The sequence below is a fragment of the Schistocerca serialis genome, chromosome 1 (genome assembly GCF_023864345.2).
Source record: "Schistocerca serialis cubense isolate TAMUIC-IGC-003099 chromosome 1, iqSchSeri2.2, whole genome shotgun sequence".
Classification (NCBI taxonomy): Eukaryota; Metazoa; Arthropoda; class Insecta; order Orthoptera; family Acrididae; genus Schistocerca; species Schistocerca serialis.
Window position 1 is genome coordinate 1,145,010,570 of NC_064638.1, and position 22,967 is coordinate 1,145,033,536.

Sequence of the window (22,967 nt, forward strand, 5' to 3'; positions counted from 1 at the left end):
TTAATTATGTACAAATCAACATAATTCCACAAAAACAATTCTTCCTTTTTTCAGACACGTCATGCATATTATTATTGTCGTTGTTGTTGTTGTTCTTTTTGTCATTGTTGCTGTTGCTGTTGTTGTTACTGACAGCAGCTGAAGTTGTATATTAGATTAGATTAGATTTACTTTCATTCCAATTGATCCGTAGTGAGGAGGTCCTCCAGGATGTGGAACATGTCAGAAAAACAACAATACATGACAAATATTTAAACTAAAACAAATAAGCTAATGTACCATTCCACAGGTCCCAAGTGGAATGATCGTCATTTTTTAATGAACACTAAGAGTCATTTTACAAATACTATTGCACTGAATTTAAAATAAATATGTTGATAAGCATAACTGTTATACAGCAGATGCTTTTAATTTCGCACTCTCACATTTATCTGAATTTAAAAATTTGTGAACACCTAGTTTGTATTCGTATGAGCTGCCACTGTATACAAACCATGCTGTCTGACATTGATCACCTGCACAGATTCATTTTGGAAGCAACAGAATTTTCGAGATAACTGGGCATATCCATAGTCATAGTTGGATAGCTGACATGCATATCATGTGTTGTCTTTCTCTGTTTTCCATAAATTGATGTGTGAGCTTCCCTTCCCATCTTGCCTACAACCAAAATGGCTATCTCTGAATCCTAACTTTTGTAGTGTACTGTAAATATACCTGTGTTGTTACAGGTGTAGGTACTTACTTTCTTTGACAATCCATACTTGTAAATATTACACGCATGCACACACATACAAATGCACACACGCAGGCACGTGCACACACCCATGCACACAGAGCCACTGTTGTCTCTAGATGCTAAGACCCAAGCAGCATTCCCAACACCCAAACAGAGTTCCTTCTAATTTATTACACTACATTTAGTGGCACAATCACAAGTAGTCATCAGCAGTATAGTGATAGTCTATTGTTAATGCAGTGTACATATTAAGTTTACATGATTTGTTGTCTTTTGTTAAAGTCTACCTCAGCCTGATCCACATCCCCGTAGGTCCTCTTTCTTCATGGAATCTGTGGAACATGATGAGTTTAATGAATGGAAGCTTATGTTGTGGTTTCAGGAAGACTGTCTCATGAGCAATGACATTCTGTTGGGTCAGATCACATTGTAAAATTCCTCTTTTGTAACATCTGTGTAAACTTCAAATATTTTATAATTCTGTTATGTTAGAAGGATTTTCTTATAATACCTGGCACATGCTGTGTAGGCTCACTGGGACTTTGGCCTGGAAGCTGGTATACATCTTCCCATCATGTCAGGATGTGCTGCATGGGCAAAAAAATCAGGGGCCCAGATTTCAGCTATAGTCATCTGTCTGCTTGTCAGAGTCATTTGAAAAGTAATATCTTCTCATAGCCGTGGTTTCTTGCCACACTGTCATCCTGAATCAGCCCCAACACCACTCATTCTACAGTCTTTTTTTTTTTATTTTCTGAAATTGGTTTTTGGTTGCACCCAAGGAGCCAGTTCAAGCATCCAGTATCTTAGAAAGTTAAAAGAAATTGCAATTTCCTGGGAAATAATACAGAAAACAAAACTTGCAATGTCTTGAACAGCTAAAACAAAGTTATACAGACAGAAATACATCAGTCTGTTAAATTAACAATCAGATCTCAAAAAACACACACACACACAGCCAGAGTGTATGTGCTGATGTCCTGGACTTCCACCCAGCTGCATTATAATGATTGGACAAGAAAGAATGATTAGGATTTGATGTCCCATCAACATGGAGGTCATTAGAGATGAAGCAAAAGCTCAAAATGTTTCTAGATGGGGAAGGAAATCAGTAGCGCCCTTTTAAAGAAACTATCCCAACGTTTGCCTAGAGCGATTTAGGGAAATCTCACAAAACGTAAATCTCGATGGCTGGAAACAGATTTGAACTGTCGTCCTCCCAAATGTGAGTCCAGTATGCTGACCATTGTGCTGTGTGGTTGGTAGCATCTGTAGTTGAATGTTGACTTCGCACTGATCCTCACAAAGTGTCTCTTATTCCCTAAGCCAGTTGAACTGTATTTCAGAGCCCACTTTCGTGTGTGCCATTGGGTCTTCAGTAGATGTGGGAGGATTTCTTTGTATCAGGTACTCTTGTGTAAAACTTCAGTCTCCTGTGCCATGTTAACTCATTTTTGGCCATGTCTCCAACTACAGTCATTGAACTACATCCCGTGTTTGTGCTATTTGTCAGTATGATGCTCTTGTTTCCCTCGTGCCAGTGATTACCTTTCACAAATGCCAAGGTGCTATGATTGTTACAAACATATTGATAATGTACATTGAAAGACAGAAATATGTAATTAGTTAAGTCACAAGTTTTATTAAAATGGAGCAAGTCAGAGTTTTATTAATTACTACAGTTGTGAAACACAAAGTGAAATATGTCTTTTATGGCCTGAGGATGGTCAGACTGTGAGCAGAATTTATTAGCAAAATAAAGATAAGTATAGCTATGTACTGTATGATGCAGTTTCTAACCCTTATTAAAGCTGTTGAATACCAGTTACAGAAAAGCATTGAGATCACTGTTGCCATCTCTATTTGACATTAGAAATGTAATGTTGGACTTACTGACTGGTAATGATAGAACTCCATTATTCGTCTGCTGATTTTCAAGTTCTAGTAAATCTTTCTTTGATATGCTGAACATAGCTGCCAGTGCTTTGATAACCATCCTGCAGATTCATTCTGCTTCTTCTGATGGTAGTGAAGTCATACGTGTCCCACAGAACTGTCGTCATCTGCCACATGTAGTCCTTTTGGGCTCAATACAAAATTTAGATCACTGCTGAGAACTTTCAGCACTTTCATGCAGCTGTGTCTCACATAAATATCTGAGGTTTTAATTATCAGTCAAGCCATTAATATATAAAATAAACAGAAGGGTCTCAACACATTTCCCTGGGGGTATGCTTATAGTTTCTTCTACATCTGTGCATGAATCTCTGTCTGGGAAAACTTGCTGCATCCACAATACTGAGAAACCCTCAATTCAGCCAAAATTTCATTTGATACTCCATATTATGAAAGTGATATTAGGTGATACTGATGATAGCTTTGTGGATCAATTCTGTTACCCTTCTTGCAGATAAGTACAAACTGTTCTTCTACCAACCACAGGACACCATGTATGGAACCTGACAGGAATCCCAATGGACCCCGAGGCTTCATTAAATTTTAGCTATTTCAGTTGTATCTCAATGCCACTGACATGTCTTATATCACGCATTTTTGCAGTAGTGTGACAGTTAAACTGGGGCAGTACTCTTGGATCATCCTTTGTAAAGGAACATTTGAAAATGTGGTTCAGCATGTCTGCTTTTGCTTTGCTTGCATTTAGTTGACATTATGCTAATGAACAAACTTGAAAATAGCAGATTTTTTTAAGATATGCCGACAATATACACTGATGTTTGATAGTGATAAAATACACAATACTTACATCATAAAACTTTATAATGCTTCCTTAAAAAAACTAGGTAACATGTGGAAGTAGGTGGATATATTTCACTAATTACAATATCTACACTGCAATTAAGGGTAAATGATTTTTGAACTAGATATTTCTGCACAAATTTGTAAAAAGCATAAGTGTAGCTCACAACTGTCAATTTACTATGAAACACATTATGCACCAAGTGAAACTAGCACTTATCTCAAAGCCGGAAGAAAAAGATACCATCATGTTGTTGAGTGTAAGAGTCATTGGTATTATCCAAAATGGAATCATTAATAATTGTTGCACTTTCATTTTATTTTCACAATAAATGATTGGAGAGATTAGATTAGATGTACTGCTTCTTTCATAAATTCTTTGTGAGGAGATAATCAAGGATGACAAAAGTTTCATATTTTTACAGATTCATCGTCGTACATTACATGATGATGGCCTTGGAGTGGGTGAAGCCTTGAATGAACAACAATATGGGAAAGGCCTTATAGCTAGGGGGAAGCATTATGTGATCTTAGCAGTCGGTAACAAACCTGGGAAGACAGCACTGGAGAAAGATATAGCACAGAGGAGGGGAATGTCACCATTGGTGTTTCTAGCAAAGACCAGTTACAGTTCCTTTGAAAAATGGGCACAGAAACATAAGACAGAAGTAAGGCTAAATTCCTTCTTTAGAGCGCTGTATATATTGCAACATTCATCTCTCTTCTGATAGTGTAACTATTTCCTTATTCAGTTTTCAGGAGTGAAGCAGCCATTGCCAAGAAATATAAAGATATTGACACTGGAGCCATGGAGCAATAACACAATACTCTTACGACTAGAACATCTTTTTGAAAAGGGTGAAGATGACCAGTTGTCCAAAAGTGTTACCATAGATCTCCGTGTAAGTTATTAATTTTTTCTTCATTACAACCCGTCACTTTATAACAGAGCCCAAATATTGTATGTTTACATCTTCCTAACAATGTATTATATAATTAACAATGGAAAATCCGCAATGTAACAGTATTATGAAAAGGATAGTTGCTGCTCACCATATAGTGGAGATGCTGAGTCACAGATGGGCACAACAAAAGACTGTCAGAAAATGATCTTTTGGCCTTGTTGGCCGAAAGCTCATGTTCTGACAGTCTCTTTGCTGTGCCTGTCACCACCCCGTACCCTCCCAGGGTGGAATTAGAGTACCCCAGCTGTCTGCGTACAGTGTAATTCACGCAGTAGTGCAAAAGTGTTTAGATGTCTTCGAGTCGTGTAATTGTGGTGGGACATGGGGACCAACCTGGTATTCACCTAGTGGGATGTGGAAAACCGCCTAAAAACCACATCCACGCTGGCCAGCACACTGCCTTTGTTGGTAATCCACCGGGCGGATTCGATCCAGGGCCGGCGCGCCTACCCCAGTCCAGGAAGCAGTGCATTAGCACTCTCGGCTAACCTGGCAGGTATTTCACTGAATTGAGCATTGGTGAAGTTTGAGACTATCATAAAACATGTAAGGGAGAGGTCCTTTTTGACATTTTGCGTTCAGTTTGGTGATATTTTATAGAGCAGTAAGTTTTTTCTGGTGTCTGTCACATACCTGATAATATGTTTGTTTAATAGCATCATCTACAATATCTTGGAGGATTGATATCTGGGCTGAGTGAGCTACATCCTTTAGCTCAAGCTGTTGTTTGTTTGCTTTTTGGTTCAGTTGGCATTTATTTTTATACAGCTGTTTTATTTCACTCTTTAACCAAATTTTATCAGCTTTGTTTTTGGCATTAGTTGCTGAGAAGGAGCTACTGCTGCTTTTCCGTTTTTTAAATATAGGGGTCAAAGTTTTGGCTGAGAGCACAGTTTGTTGAATTTGGTATTTTGATAGATTGCAATTAACTTAATTGCAATGTTTTTGTGTGCATGGATACATTTAACACCTTGTTTTGCTGGTTCAGAATAATCATTAGCCATATTGACAGGTTTTTTTTTCATATGACTGAATTATAATAAATGCCAGTAGGGATATATCCCCGCACACTGTTAGGAGTCTTAAACATCACTATGTTCAGTTCAGTGAAAAGGGAATTGCACTACTCAGCAGTTAGTACACCTTGATGCCTGACAGCGACTACTAGTGGCTCAACACATGCCACTAATAAACTAATGTTTTTAAGTTTAATAATCTCACACACTGGGACTAATTAAGGTACATTCATATTTCCCGTAACATCTGGTATCTTAATGTTTGCATGAGGGTAGCCAAAATCCTTAGCTTAGTCACAAAATATACACAGTGGCAATAATTTCTGGTGGAGAAATGGTGGAGATGAAGGAGGAGAAAAATTATGCCAGCTAGAATATGTATTCACACGCAGGGGAGGAGGTGCACACCTACACAGAGAGAGGCAAATCGAGGACAGAAAGGATGGGGGAAGATGGAGGGTCTAGGAAGGGGGTAAAAGACATAAAAATAAAGAGACTGTTCCAACAGATTAGCTGTCATGGAACACAAAAAAAGAGGTGAACTGTGCGACTGGCGTATAGAGTCTGACATAGGAGTGATTGATTGGAATGTGTTGGTCGAGAGGGAAGGGGGTGTGGGGTTGTCTTAAGAGACACTGAGGCTGGGGAGCTTACCCCTACTACCCCCCCCCCCCCCCCCCAACAATTGTTTTACTGAATTATGAAGATTTGTTCCTGTATAATCCCTGGCCCCAGTCACTGTTAATGTCAGTCAAAATTCATGAGCACACAAAATTCATTCATGGCTGTAACTCATACAGCCTCTACAGAGTAGATGGCTTACATACTGCTTTCCTTTATATGCTCATGGCATATCTGCTTATTGATGTGTTGCTATTGGAAGACCACCTGTGAATTTTTCTTATATCAGCATTTCAGCCGCTAATAGTACTTGTGATGTTACTGTTCACATTGCAATACTTCTGTTTATTTAAATGCCATTCTTGTAGTCTTCAGTCTGAAGACTGGTTTGATGTGGCTCTCAACACTACTCTGTCTTGTTCAAGCTCCACCCTGTCTGCAGAACTACTGCAACCTAAACCCATTTGAACATATTTACTAAAAGTAAGTCACACTTCCCTCCATTATCAAACTGACTATTGCTTGATATCACAGGATGTGTTCTGTAAACTGGTCCATTCTTTTTGTCAAGTTATGTAAAATTTCTTTTCTCTGCAATTCAATTCAGTAGCTTCTCAACTGTTAGTCCCGAAGAAGTATCATTCCTTTCCAAAGGCATCACCTTGTTTCCCCACTACCAGATTCAATCAATCATGCTTCCCTTTTGAAACACCTCTACTCTTTCTCCCAGTCCCTACAGTGGAAACACTTTTTCACCACAAACCCTACCAATCAAACTCAACCCAAAGCCAATGTTGACCCTGCCTGAATCAGTTCACACCTCCATCCAAACGTGATCCACCCCCACTGCATCCAAATCACCATCCCTCCTGTTAACATTTCAACATTCCAGAATTTCTGAACCTCAAACCTTGCTTCACCATTGTTCCCCAGATATTCTCAACATGGAAACCAATCTCACATCCACAGAAAGAACTGTAATCCACCACTCAAATCTTATCCTGACCTTATAATCCTACCTGCTGACAAAGGCTTTACCACTGTGGTTTTGAAGAGCAGTGATTGCCTGCCAGAGGGATCCACCTACAAACCCTGCCACAGTGACCCCATTCCAGAAATTCAACCTGATCTCCAGTCTCTCCTCAAATCCTTTGGCCCATCCCAGAACCTCTCCCCAGAATCCATCGCTCTCCTCACTCCTACCACTCCCCACACTCCTGTCTTCTATATGCTTTGTAAAGTCCATAAACCCAACCACCCAGGACATACTATTGTAGCCCATTACTGTGTCCTCAATGAGATAAACACTACTCCCAAGGACCAACTTTCAGCCTATTACCCATAATCTACCCGCCTACATAAAAAGACATCAACCGTGTCCTCCACCGACTCTCCACAGCTTCTCTTCCTTTCCCAACATCTGAATGACTCCAGACCTTCAGCCTCCTTTCTGGTCTCCACAACGAACTACATCTTCACCTTACTTCTCCTTTGAAAGGCTTCAGCTACAAACAAATATGTGGTTCAGTAATGGGCATCTGAATGTCCCCATCCTATGCCAACATATTCTTGGGCCATCTAGAGGAATTGTTCCTAACCACCCAGAATCCCAAAAATCTTACCTGGTTCAGATTCATTAATGGATATCTTCGTGATCTGGGCTGCAGGTGAGGACATCTTGCCCACATTTCTCCAGATCCTCAACACTTTCTCCCCCATCTGCTCCTCAACCCAACAAGCCACCTTCCTTGATGTTGTCCTCCATCTCTCAAGGATAGCTAAATCAGTATGTCAGTGAATGTCAAGCCTACCAACTACCAGCAATATCTGCACATCAACAGCTGCCACCAATTTCACAAAGTCTCTAGATCTACCCTACATCGACACAGATACTCTGCAAGCCACCATACAGTGTGTGGCAGAGGGTACCCTGTACGACTGTTAATCATTTCATTTCCTGGCTCTCTAAATTTTCTCAGTAGTGTTCCTCAAAAAGAATTGTCACCTTCCCTCTGGGGATTCCCACTTTAGTTCTTGAAGCAGCTCTGTAACACTTGCATGTTGTTCGAACCTACCTCTGAATTGCTTCAATATCTTCCTTTAATCAGACCTTGTATGGATCACAAACATTCAAGTAGTACAAAGAGTATTTTGCACTAGCATCCTATATGTGGTCTCCTTTACAGGTAAACCACACTTAATTCTCCCAATGAAATAAAGTCAAGCATTCATCCTACCTGCCATGTGCTAACATGCTCATTCAATTTCATACTGCTTTGCATTCTTATGCCCAGATATTTAAATGATGTGATTGTGTCATGCATGAGAGTACTAATGCTGTACCTGGACATTATGGGTTTGTTTTTCCTACTCAGCTGCTTTAACTTAGATTTTTCTACATTTAGATCTTGCTGCCATTCATCACACCAACCAGGAATTTTATCTATGTTATCTTGTAACCTCCTACAGTCACTCAACTTCAACTCCTTACCGTACACCCCAGCATACAACCATAGATGATGCTACCCATCCAGTCCCCAAATCATTTATGTACATGAAGAACAACAGCAGTTCTATCACACTTTCCTGGGGCACTCTTGACAATACCCTCGTCTCTGATGAACAATTGCCATTGAGGACAACATACAGGGTTCTGCAACCTAAGAGGTCTTCGAGCCACTCACATATCCACTAACCTATCCCACATGCTTGCACCTTCATTAACAGCCTGCAGTGGGGACCATGTCAAATGCTTTCCAGAAATCTAGAAATATGGACTCTCCCTGTTGCCCTTCATCCATAGTTTGCAGTATATCATGGGGGAAAAGGGGTAAACTGATTTTCGCACAAGTGATGCTTTCAAAGACAATGTTGTTTCATGGACATAAACTTCTTGGTATCGGAGAAAAGTTATTATATTCAAACTCAGAATATGTTCAAGAATTCTGCAGCAAGCCATTGTTAGAGATATTGGTCTCTAATTTTGCAGGTCCATTCCTTTAGCCTTCTTATATAGAGTTGTCACAAGCACTTTTTCCAATTGCTTGGGACTTTGCACAGGGTAAGTAATTCATGATTAATGCAAGCTAGGTAAGGTAGAACTGAACTGGGATTCCATCCAGACCTATGATTTCTTGAATGCAAAACTTAAAACTTTGGCTGTGTCTTCAACTGCCACACCAGACTGGTCAACAAGTGACTGAATGGAAGACTTAGACCTGCTTAGTGATTTTACACAGGACCAGAATTTTCTCAGGTTCTCTGCCATATCCTTTGCTAAGGTATGATGGTGGTAGTAGTTGTACACTTTGCACATTGCTTGTCATCATGTGTGCATTCCCTTTTGAACCAAGAGTACAACAGATTCTGAAACTTCCTGGCAGATTAAAACTATGTCCCGGACTGAAACTTGAACTTGTAACTTTTGCCTTTTGTGGGCTAGTGCTCTACCATCTGAGCTACCCAAGCATGGCTCATGCCCCATCCTCACAGCTTTACTTCTGCCAGTAACTCATCTCCTACCTTCCAAACTTCACGTCTCTGCAATATCCTTTCTTCCAGGAGTGCTAGTTCTGAAGCATCGCAGGAGAGATTCCATGAAGCTTGGAAGGAAGGAGACAAGGTAATGGTGGAAGTAAAGCTTTGAGAATGGGTCATGAGTTGTGCTTGAGTAGTTCAGATGGCAAAGCACTTGACTGTGAAATGTAAAGGACCCGAGTTTGAGTCTTGGTCCAGCACACAGCTTTAATCTGCCAGGAAGTTTCATATCAGCACACACTGCTGCAGAGTGAAAATTTCATTCTGGCAACAGATTCTGCTTCCTCAACAATTTCCAAATTTCATTATTAAACCATCATAGATCTTTTCCATCCTTAATCCACTTAATTGGCACATAATTCTCCAGACCATGATTTACAATCTGCTTAAACTTTGCCCATACTTTTTATAGGTCCATCTTATTGGAACTAAGTGATATCAGTTCAATGTCTAAGTGAGATGGTAACAACTGCTTATCTGTTATTTCTAGTAGAAATGCCTCATAGGGTAGTCGCGCGGTCTAAGGCATCTTGTCACGGTCCAGGCGGCTCCCCCCGTCGGACGTTCAAGTCCTCCCTTGGGCATGAATGTGTGTGTTGTCCTTAGCGTAAGTTAATTTAAGTTAGACTAAGTAGTGTGTAAGCTTAGGGACCGATGCCCTCAGCAGTTTGATCCCATAAGAACGTACCACAAAATTCCAATTTCCTAGTAGAAACTAAATATCTTGGAGCTTTCCACTTTGGATTTGAGGCACCTCTGGGTCTCAGGAGTAATTTAATCTTTTGTACAGCCTAGGTACCTGTGTCTGTCACATATGTAGAGACAAGCAGTCCTCCTCCAAATATACGAAGGGTCTCACTGAGGCCTTCACAGACAGAAATTACCCTCCCGACCTTGTACAGAAACAGATCTCTTATGTCTTCTCTCTCCATTCACCTAACATCTCCCACAAACACACCATCTGACCACAAAGGAACACTCCTCTCATGATGCTGTACCACCCAGCACTGGAGCAACAGAATCACATTCTTCGCCACGGATTTTACTATCTCTCAATCTGGGCTAAAATGAGAAATATGGTCCCCACTATCTTCCACACCCCTCCCACAGTGGTATTTCACCACCTACTGAACCCATGCAACATCCTTGTCCATCCATACTCCACACCTGCCCCCAACCCCTTGCCTTGTGGCTCATATCGCTGCAGCAGACCTAGATGTGACCTGTCACATAATTCTACCACCACCACCTACTCCAGCCTGGTCACATGTATGTGTCCCATCAGAGGCAGGGCTACCTGTGAAAGCAGTCATGTGTTCTACACATTAAGCTGCAATGACTGAGCTGCTTTCTATGTGGGCATGACAACCAATAAGCTGTCTCTCCGCACGAATGGCCATCAAAAAGTGGAACCAGGTGACAGCTGGACCACCCAGTTGCTGAATATGCTGCCCGATACAGTGTGCTTCACTCCACTGACTGATTCACAGCAGCCTGGGTCATCTGGATCCTTCCTATGAACACCAGTTTTTCTGAATTGCACAGGTCAGAACACTCCCTGTCCTACATTCCCATAACCCTCCTGGCCTCAAGCTTCGAGAGTCCCTGTCCTTTACCCACCTGTCCTCTTCCCTGGACCAACTCCAGCACTACACAGCCTTTTATTCCACCAACGCACCCATCAGTCTTTTTTTTTTTCCTCCTCTGTTTGTCTCCTTTTCCGCTCACCTGCACCCACTCCCTCCCTTCCCCACTCCTACCCTTCTGACCCTCCTCCTCCTCCTCCCCCTTTCCTCCCCAGCCTCCTCCTTAACCCCACCACCCACAGACTGCTTTCCCATCAGGCACAGTTGTTCTATACAGTCCAGCCTCATCAACCAGGGCCGTGGTCAAGTGTGTGTGAATTATACTTCAGTGAATATATATATATAAACAAAGATGATGTGACTTACCAAACAAAAGCGCTGGCAGGTTGATGGACACACAAACAAACAAACAAACACAAACATACACACAAAATTCAAGCTTTCGCAACCCGCGGGTTTTTGCATCTTGTTTGTGCGTCTACCGACCTGCCAGCGCTTTCGTTTGGTAAGTTACATCATCTTTGTTTTTAGATATATTTTTCCCACGTGGAATGTTTCCCTCTATTATATATACCGCTTTCGTTCGGGAAGTCACATCATCTTTGTTTTTAGATATATTTTTCCCATGTGGAATGTTTCCCTCTATATATATATATATATATATATATATATCTAAAAACAAAGATGATGTGACTTACCAAATGAAAGTGCTGGCAGGTCGACAGACACACAAACAAACACAAACATACACACAAAATTCAAGCTTTCGCAACAAACTGTTGCCTCATCAGGAAAGAGGGAAGGAGAGGGGAAGACGAAAGGAAGTGGGTTTTAAGGGAGAGGGTAAGGAGTCATTCCAATCCCGGGAGCGGAAAGACTTACCTTAGGGGGAAAAAAAGGACGGGTATACACTCGCACACACACACATATCCATCCACACATATACAGACACCTATTTTTGTGTTGCCGCTAAAACACGTTAAAGGACGGAGAAATTCGGGAAAATTTCGAAAAAACGTGTAAATGTATTAAAAGGCGTGGTGTTGTGGTGAAAGATTACGAAAATGGGGCTAACAATTGTAAATAATGACGTTAAAACCGGTGGAGAGCGGCCAAAAATGATCAGTGATGTACGAAAAACGGAAGTGGAAATAAAGTAAAAGTTATTAGAACTAGCCGAAATGGTTGTTTAATACGTGAAGGCAGCTGTTATTGAACTAGAAACGGTTAGCGGTATTGTTGAAAGCGCAAAATAAAAATTTTTTGGTTATGGTTTGGAAGTGGGTTACGTATTATAGAGTATATATAGGCGGGATAAAATTGTATTACGGTAAAAAGGGAAGGTGAATAGAAAGTGAGACTACTGGTAAACGCAGAAAGAGAAAATAAGACGACAGGAAAGATTTCGAGATGCAACAGCGACAATAACAAACGTAATTGTTGGGTTCAAATTAATGATATGGTTATAATAGAGGGAAACATTCCACGTAGGAAATATATATCTAAAAACAAAGATGATGTGACTTACCAAATGAAAGTGCTGGCAGGTCGACAGACACACAAACAAACACAAACATACACACAAAATTCAAGCTTTCGCAACAAACTGTTGCCTCATCAGGAAAGAGGGAAGGAGAGGGGAAGACGAAAGGAAGTGGGTTTTAAGGGAGAGGGTAAGGAGTCATTCCAATCCCGGGAGCGGAAAGACTTACCTTAGGGGGAAAAAAAGGACGGGTATACACTCGCACACACACACATATCCATCCACACATATACAGACACAAGCAGACATATGTCTTTGTTTTTATATATATATATATATATAAAATAGAGGGAATATGTCATTATTTACAATTGTTAGCCCCATTTTCGTAATCTTTCACCACAACACCACGCCTTTTAATACATTTACACGTTTTTTCGAAATTTTCCCGAATTTCTCCGTCCTTTAACGTGTTTTAGCGGCAACACAAAAATAGGTGTCTGTATATGTGTGGATGGATATGTGTGTGTGTGCGAGTGTATACCCGTCCTTTTTTTCCCCCTAAGGTAAGTCTTTCCGCTCCCGGGATTGGAATGACTCCTTACCCTCTCCCTTAAAACCCACTTCCTTTCGTCTTCCCCTCTCCTTCCCTCTTTCCTGATGAGGCAACAGTTTGTTGCGAAAGCTTGAATTTTGTGTGTATGTTTGTGTTTGTTTGTGTGTCTGTCGACCTGCCAGCACTTTCATTTGGTAAGTCACATCATCTTTGTTTTTAGATATATATTTCCTACGTGGAATGTTTCCCTCTATTATAACCATATATATATATATATATATATATATATATATATATATATATATATATATATATATATATATATAAGATGATTTGACTTACCAAATGAAAGTGCTGGCAGGTCGACAGACACACAAACATACACACAAAATTCAAGCTTTCGCAACAAACTGTTGCCTCATCAGGAAAGAGGGAAGGAGAGGGAGAGACGAAAGGAAGTGGGTTTTAAGGGAGAGGGTAAGGAGTCATCCCAATCCCGGCAGCGGAAAGACTTACCTTAGGGGGAAAAAAGGACGGGTATACACTCGCGCACACACACACACATATCCATCCACACATATACAGACACAAGCAGACATGATATATATATATATATATATATATATATATATATATCATCTTTGTTTTTAGATATATTTTTCCCACGTGGAATGTTTCCCTCTATTTTATATATATATATATATATAAAAACAAAGACATATGTCTGCTTGTGTCTGTATATGTGTGGATGGATATGTGTGTGTGTGTGCGAGTGTATGCCCGTCCTTTTTTCCCCCTAAGGTGAGTCTTTCCACTCCCGGGATTGGGATGACTCCTTACCCTCTCCCTTAAAACCCACTTCCTTTCGTCTTTCCCTCTCCTTCCCTCTTTCCTGATGAGGCAACAGTTTATTGCGAAAGCTTCAATTTTGTGTGTATGTTTGTGGTTGTTTGTGTGTCTGTCGACCTGCCAGCACTTTCATTTGGTAAGTCAAATCATCTTTGTTTATATATATATATATATATATATCCACATGTGTGGATGGATATGTGCGTGTGTGCGAGTGTATACCTGTCCTTTTTTCCCCCTAAGGTAAGTCTTTCCGCTCCCGGGATTGGAATGACTCCTTACCCTCTCCCTTAAAACCCACTTCCTTTCGTCTTCCCCTCTCCTTCCCTCTTTCCTGATGGGGCAACAGTTTGTTGCGAAAGCTTGAATTTTGTGTGTATGTTTGTGTTTGTTTGTGTGTCTATCGACCTGCCAGCACTTTCGTTCGGTAAGTCACCTCATCTTTGTTGTTATATATAATTTTCCCACGTGGAATGTTTCCCTCTATTATATATTCCACGTGGGAAAAATATATCTAAAAACAAAGATGATATGACTTACTGAACGAAAGCGCTGGCAGGTTGAAAGACACACAAATAAACACAAACACACACACAAAATTCAAGCTTTCGCAACAAACTGTTGCCTCATCAGGAAAGAGGGAAGGAGAGGGAAAGACGAAAGGATGTGGGTTTTAAGGGAGAGTGTAAGGAGTCATTCCAATCCCGGGAGCGGAAAGACTTACCTTAGGGGGAAAAAAGGACGGGTATACACTCGCACACACACATATCCATCCACACATATACAGACACAAGCAGACATCTCAGAAGCAGACATATTTAAAGACAAAGAGTTTGGGCAGAGATGTCAGTCGAGGCGGAAGTGAAGAGGCAAAGATGATGTTGAATGACAGGTGAGGTATTAGTGGCGGCAACTTGAAATTAGCGGAGATTGAGGCCTGGTGGGTAACGGGAAGAGAGGATATATTGAAGAGCAAGTTCCCATCTCCGGAGTTCGGATAGGTTGGTGTTGGTGGGAAGTATCCAGATAACCTGGACGGTGTAACACTGTGCCAAGATGTGCTGGCCGTGCACCAAGGCATGTTTAGCCACAGGGTGATCCTCATTACCAACAAACACTGTCTGCCTGTGTCCATTCATGCGAATGGACAGTTTGTTGCTGGTCATTCCCACATAGAATGCATCACAGTGTAGGCAGGTCAGTTGGTAAATCACGTGGGTGCTTTCACATGTGGCTCTGCCTTTGATCGTGTATACCCTCCGGGTTACAGGACTGGAGTAGGTGGTGGTGGGAGGGTGCATGGAACAGGTTTTACACCGGGGGTGGTTACAAGGATAGGAGCCAGAGGGTAGGGAAGGTGGTTTGGGGATTTCATAGGGATGAACTAACAGGTTACGAAGGTTAGGTGGACAGCGGAAAGACGCCCTTGGTGGAGTGGGGAGGATTTCATGAAGGATGGATCTCATTTCAGGGCAGGATTTGAGGAAGTCGTATCCCTGCTGGAGAGCCACATTCAGAGTCTGGTCCAGTCCTGGAAAGTATCCTGTCACGAGTGGGGCACTTTTGTAGTTCTTCTGTGGGGGATTCTGGGTTCGAGGGGATGAGGAAGTGGCTCTGGTTATTTGCTTCTGTACCAGGTCGGGAGGGTAGTTGCGAGATGCGAAAGCTGTTGTCAGGTTGTGGGTGTAATGGTTCAGGGATTCCGGACTGGAGCAGATTCGTTTGCCATGAAGACCTAGGCTGTAGGGAAGGGACCGTTTGATGTGGAATGGGTGGCAGCTGTCATAATGGAGGTACTGTTGCTTGTTGGTGGGTTTGATGTGGACGGACATGTGAAGCTGGCCATTGGACAGGTGGAGGTCAATGTCAAGGAAAGTGGCATGGGATTTGGAGTAGGACCAGGTGAATCTGATGGAACCAAAGGAGTTGAGGTTGGAGAGGAAATTCTGGAGTTCTTCTTCACCGTGAGTCCAGATCATGAAGATGTCATCAATAAATGCCATTTGGCGGCAACACAACCACCTAACCTTTGTGCACATCGTTGTCTACCAACCCAAGTCCAACATAGCCCAGCTGTAACCAACACCTTCTCGCCTTTTTTCACACCAGATCTCCAGTTACTTTCCAGTTCACCTTTATCTCTCCCCATATATTTTTATTTTCATTTTCATTTCAGCCTCATTTTACACTTTCCACCTTCTAATACCATGTCACCCTCACAACACTCCCACAACGACCCCATTAAGTGTTATTTACATTCCCTCCACAAACATGCCTTCGCCCTAGCCAGATTACGCTCCCATATTCTATTTTCTCAGGCTTGTCTGACATTTGGCATTACCCCCAAAGGCCTCACACTTAAAGTTCCCATTTCTGGCTGCAACCCTTCTTTCCATCAGTCCCTATACCAGTTCCAAAATGAACAATCCATTGCCCTCACCCAACTAATCCTTCACCTACACATCAACTCAGCCAATGAACACACCCGTCAACTCCTATCCTTAATAAAAGTCCTGAATCTTTCCTCTCCCACATCCACACCGGCTGTTCAGAGCATCCTCCTACAGGCCAACCGTAAATTAGAACAGCATGCCACCATCCACCTCAAAAAACTATCCAATTTCCTGGTTTCCCACATCCAGAAAGGCAACTCACTCACCCTTCACAACCTTTCCAGCAAACCTCAACCTCCTCTCATTGCACACAAACCCAGTCTCTCCCATCTACTCAATCTCCCACTTCCAGCTCCACTCCCTCCAAAACCTCAAAATTCCAATCAACACAATCTGGAACCACAACACCCTAATTCAGTAGTTAACCTTTCCTCCAAACCTTTCTCCCAACCCGAAACCTCTGTCCTATCCAAAGGCCTCACCTTCAGCCCCACTCCCAGATTCAACCAAACAGCCCTCGTCAAAGATTTACTGTCCTACACTCGTACTCTCTGCTGGAAATATCACTTTGCCACAAAGAAAAATGATCCTAATCTTACTCCTAATGATCCAACTCCCCAAGACACCATCCAAATTGAACCCTGCCTGGAACAGTTCCGTCCTCCGTCGCAGCGGGACCCACCTCCTCTTCCTCAAAATCACCCTCTCCAAACCTTCCAGGAATTTCTGACTTCCAGCCTTGCATCTCAATCCTTCTTAAAAAACCTTAATCCTACTCCCAACATCACCACTGCTGAAGCCCAGGCTATCCGTGATCTGAAGGCTGACCGATCCATCGTCATTCTTCCGGCGGACAAGGGTTCCACGACCGTGGTACTTGATCTTCGGGAGTATGTGGCTGAGGGACGGCGTCAGCTTTCAGACAACACCACATACAAAGTTTGCCAAGGTAACCCCATTCCCGATGTCCAGGCGGAGCTTCAAGGAATCCTCAGAACCTTAGGCCCCCTGCAAAACCTTTCACCTGACTCCATCAACCTCCTGACCCCACCGACACCCCGCACCCCTACCTTCTACCTTCTTCCTAAAATCCACAAACCCAATCATCCCGGCCGCCCCATTGTAGCTGGTTACCAAGCCCCCACAGAATGTATCTCTGCCTACGTAGATCAACACCTTCAACCCATTACATGCAGTCTCCCATCCTTCATCAAAGACACCAACCACTTTCTTGAACGCCTGGAATCCTTACCCAATCTGTTACCCCCGGAAACCATCCTTGTAACCATTGATGCCACTTCCTTATACACAAATATTCCGCACGTCCAGGGCCTCGCTGCGATGGAGCATTTCCTTTCACGCCGATCACCTGCCACCCTACCTAAAACCTCTTTCCTCATCACCTTAGCCAGCTTCATCCTGACCCACAACTTCTTCACTTATGAAGGCCAGACATACCAACAATTAAAGGGAACAGCCATGGGTACCAGGATGGCCCCCTCGTACGCCAACCTATTCATGGGTCGCTTAGAGGAAGCCTTCTTGGTTACCCAGGCCTGCCAACCCAAAGTTTGGTACAGATTTATTGACGACATCTTCATGATCTGGATTCACAGTGAAGAAGAACTTCAGAATTTCCTCTCCAACCTCAACTCCTTTGGTTCCATCAGATTCACCTGGTCCTACTCCAAATCCCATGCCACTTTCCTTGACATTGACCTCCACCTGTCCAATGGCCAGCTTCACACGTCCGTCCACATCAAACCCACCAACAAGCGACAGTACCTCCATTATGACAGCTGCCACCCATTCCACATCAAACGGTCCCTTCCCTACAGCCTAGGTCTTTGTGGTAAATGAATCTGCTCCAGTCCGGAATCCCTGAACCATTACACCCACAACCTGACAACAGCTTTCGCATCTCGCAACTACCCTCCCGACCTGGTACAGAAGCAAAATAACCAGAGCCACTTCCTCATCCCCTCGAACCCAGAATCCCCCACAGAAGAACCACAAAAGTGCCCCACTCGTGACAGGATACTTTCCAGGACTGGACCAGACTCTGAATGTGGCTCTCCAGCAGGGATACGACTTCCTCAAATTCTGCCCTGAAATGAGATCCATCCTTCATGAAATCCTCCCCACTCCACCAAGAGTGTCTTTCCGCCGTCCACCTAACCTTCGTAACCTGTTAGTTCATTCCTATGAAATCCCCAAACCACCTTCCCTACCCTCTGGCTCCTATCCTTGTAACCGCCCCCGGTGTAAAACCTGTCCCATGCACCCTCCCACCACCACCTACTCCAGTCCTGTAACCCGGAGGGTGTACACGATCAAAGGCAGAGCCACATGTGAAAGCACCCACGTGATTTACCAACTGACCTGCCTACACTGTGATGCATTCTATGTGGGAATGACCAGCAACAAACTGTCCATTCGCATGAATGGACACAGGCAGACAGTGTTTGTTGGTAATGAGGATCACCCTGTGGCTAAACATGCCTTGGTGCACGGCCAGCACATCTTGGCACAGTGTTACACCGTCCGGGTTATCTGGATACTTCCCACCAACAACAACCTATCCGAACTCCGGAGATGGGAACTTGCTCTTCAATATATCCTCTCTTCCCGTTACCCACCAGGCCTCAATCTCCACTAATTTCAAGTTGCCACCACTCATACCTCACCTGTCATTCAACATCATCTTTGCCTCTTCACTTCCGCCTCGACTGACATCTCTGCCCAAACTCTTTGTCTTTAAATATGTCTGCTTGTGAGATGTCCGCTTGTGTCTGTATATGTGTGGATGGATATGTGTGTGTGTGCGAGTGTATACCCGTCCTTTTTTCCCCCTAAGGTAAGTCTTTCCGCTCCCGGGATTGGAATGACTCCTTACACTCTCCCTTAAAACCCACATCCTTGCATCTTTCCCTCTCCTTCCCTCTTTCCTGATGAGGCAACAGTTTGTTGCAAAAGCTTGAATTTTGTGTGTGTGTTTGTGTTTGTTTGTGTGTCTTTCGACCTGCCAGCGCTTTCGTTCGGTAAGTCACATCATCTTTGTATATATTAGACACACGCCCACACACACACACACACACACACACTCTCTCTCTCTCTGAAGCATTTCATGTCTGCTTGTGTCTGTGTATGTGCGAATGGATATCTGTGTGTGTGTGTGTGTGTGTGAGTGTGTGTGTGTGTGTGTGTGTGTGCAAGTGTATACCTGTCCCTTTTTTCCCCCTAAGGTAAGTCGTTCCGCTCCCGGAATTGGAATGACTCCTTACCCTCTCCCTTAAAACCCACATCCTTTCGTCTTTCCCTTTCCTTCCCTCTTTCCCGATGAAGCTACTGTTGGTTGTGAAAGCTTGAATTTTATGTATATGTTTGTGTGTGTATCAACATGCCAGTGCTTTCGTTTGGTAAGTTACATTATATATATATATATATATATATATATATAAGAAAAATGATGAAACTTACCAAACAAAAGCGCTGGCAGGTCGATAGACACACAAACAAACACAAACATACACACAAAATTCTAGCTTTCGCAACCAATGGTTGCCTCGTCAGGAAAGAGGGAAGGAGAAGGAAAGACAAAAGGATATGGGTTTTAAGGGAGAGGGTAAGGAGTCATTCCAATCCCGGGAGCGGAAAGACTTACCTTAGGGGGAAAAAAGGACAGGTATACACTCGCACACACACACACATATCCATCCACACATACACAGACACAAGCAGACATTTGTAAAGGCAAAGAGTTTGGGCCAATATATATATATATATATTATATATAAAAACAAAGATGAGGTGACTTACCGAACAAAAGCGCTGGCAGGTCGATAGACACACAAACAAACACAAACATACACACAAAATTCAAGCTTTCGCAACAAACTGTTGCCTCATCAGGAAAGAGGGAAGGAGAGGGGAAGACGAAAGGAAGTGGGTTTTAAAGGAGAGGGTAAGGAGTCATTCCAATCCCGGGAGCGGAAAGACTTACCTTAGGGGGAAAAAAGGACAGGTATACACTCGCACACATGCACATATCCATCCACACATACAGACACAAGCAGACATATTTAAAGACAAAGAGTTTGGGCAGAGATGTCAGTCGAGGCAGAAGTGTAGAGGCAAAGAAGTTGTTGAAAGACAGGTGAGGTATGAGTGGCGGCAACTTGAAATTAGCGGAGATTGAGGCCTGGCAGATGACGAGAAGAGAGGATATACTGAAGGGCAAGTTCCCATCTCCGGAGTTCGGATAGGTTGGTGTTGGTGGGAAGTATCCAGATAACCCGGACGGTGTAACACTGTGCCAAGATGTGCTGGCCGTGCACCAAGGCATGTTTAGCCACAGGGTGATCCTCATTACCAACAAACACTGTCTGCCTGTGTCCATTCATGCGAATGGACAGTTTGTTGCTGGTCATTCCCACATAGAATGCGTCACAGTGTAGGCAGGTCAGTTGGTAAATCACGTGGGTGCTTTCACACGTGGCTCTGCCTTTGATCGTGTACACCTTCCGGGTTACAGGACTGGAGTAGGTGGTGGTGATATATATATATATATATATATATATATATATATATATATATATATATATATATATATATATATATATATATATATATATATATATATATATCAGCAGTGGCGTAGCGTGGGGGGAGACTTTGAGACTTAGTCTCCCCTGTATTCGTGTTTAAAAAAGATGCAATAGTAATTCATAACAAAAATATAAACAACTTTCTACTAAGAGCACTAAATGTGCGAAGACATCAGTTTTGTAGCCCGAGCTGCCGCACCCTGAGTATTGGTGTATCTGCCTGCTTGAGACTCGACTGCTCTCAGTCGCTGCCTCCCTTCCCTTACCTGGCTGTGTGAGCCTGCACCCCCTCCACTTCCCCTCTTCCACGAAGGCCGGTGCGCTGCACTTGCTAGCAGGTATCGAGACTAGTCTCTGCCGCTTCTATGCTGACTTTTAACATGGAAGCGAACAGTTGCGCAGTTTGTGTTCATAGTCATTCTTGGGTGATTTTAGTGCATATAGTGCATATTGTCGCTGTTGTGTCTAGACAAGACAGCCTAGACACAATGAGAGGAAGCCGAAAGGCACGCGCTAAGCGGAAGCAGGATGGTGTGAGGTCTGAAACAGGATACGTAATGAATGCTATAAAGAAAAGTACGTAGCTTCTGGAATACTTAACTTTAATCCATTCTTTTGGTACATCTGGAGATTGTGGCGATACAAGTGAGACTCTTTAGATACATGCAATGTTACTAATGGCGCCTTGCTAGGTCGTAGCCATTGACTTAGCTGAAGGCTATTCTAACTATCTGCTCTGCAAATAAGCGAGGCTTCGTCAGTGTGCATCGCTAGCTACGTCGTCCGTACAACTGGGGCGAGTGCTATCCCGTATCTCAAGACCCGCCTTGTGGTGGTGCTCGGTCTGCGATCACACAGTGGCGACACACGGGTCCGACATGTACTAATGGACCGCGGCCAATTTAAAGCTACCACCTAGCAAGTGTGGTGTCTGGCAGTGACACCACAGTCGCCAACATGAGTGAGCCAGCAACTGTACACCTTATAGAATTTTTATTAAAAACGCCTTTTTCTACATTAACGTAGGGAAAAAAGTGCGAATTGAAGGACAAACGGACTACTCCTATACTCAGTGTAGTTTTAAGTGAAGCCAAACAAAAACGCACTTTTCAGACAACCTGGTACGAAAAGTATGCTTGGCTGACTGCAAATGCCGTTAATAACAGATTATATTGTTATATATGTCTTCTGTTTGGTGCTGAAAAGGAATGATGCAGTGAGGGCATTTGTACAATAAAGAACTTCAACAGGAAAGCACAAAAACATCGGACATCAAAATGCCACCTGCAGAACAAAGAATAATTTCAGTTATTGGGCAAAAGTAGAATTGAGCACGCCCTTTCTGAAGCCTCTCGTCTGACAGCAATAAAATACAATAAACAAGTTGCATCCAGCAGGAGAGTATTGGCTCGTCTTATTCAGGCAATTGTATTTCTTTGTAAACAAGAACTAGCCTTTCGCGGCCATCGAGAAGACGAATCCTCCAGCAACAAAGGTAACTATCTGGAATTGTTCGATTTACTAGCTCATGGAGAGCAGTTAATCCGAGACTATCTGTCATCATCTTCAACCTTTAAAGGAACTTCTCCAGACATACAGAATGATGTAATAGAAATGATAACTCTGGTAGTTAATGAGAAAATAAAATCTGAAATTCAGAACTACAATTTCATTTTGATTCAGGCTGATGAAACATTAGATGTATCATGTACGAGTCAAATGAGTGTAATGTATTGCAGACAAAATTGAGGAAAGATTCGTTGAATTTTACGATGTTTCTGGAGATAAAACTGCTGAAGGTTTGTCAAACATTGTTCATGCAGTATTGAAAGAATCGAATGTGGAAGGAAAAGTGATT

The 22,967-nt window shown here is 42.7% G+C and overlaps 1 protein-coding gene across 1 annotated transcript in view; it reads left to right on the plus strand.

Annotated features, from left to right (window-relative positions):
• Positions 1–22,967, plus strand: part of LOC126456031 (lysosomal alpha-mannosidase-like) — a 189,152-nt gene that overhangs the window by 159,208 nt on the left and 6,977 nt on the right. Inside the window, exons 14-15 of the mRNA XM_050091790.1 lie at positions 3,922–4,164; positions 4,249–4,398. Coding sequence (XP_049947747.1) covers positions 3,922–4,164; positions 4,249–4,398 — 393 coding nt within the window. The remainder of the gene's footprint in view (positions 1–3,921; positions 4,165–4,248; positions 4,399–22,967) is intronic.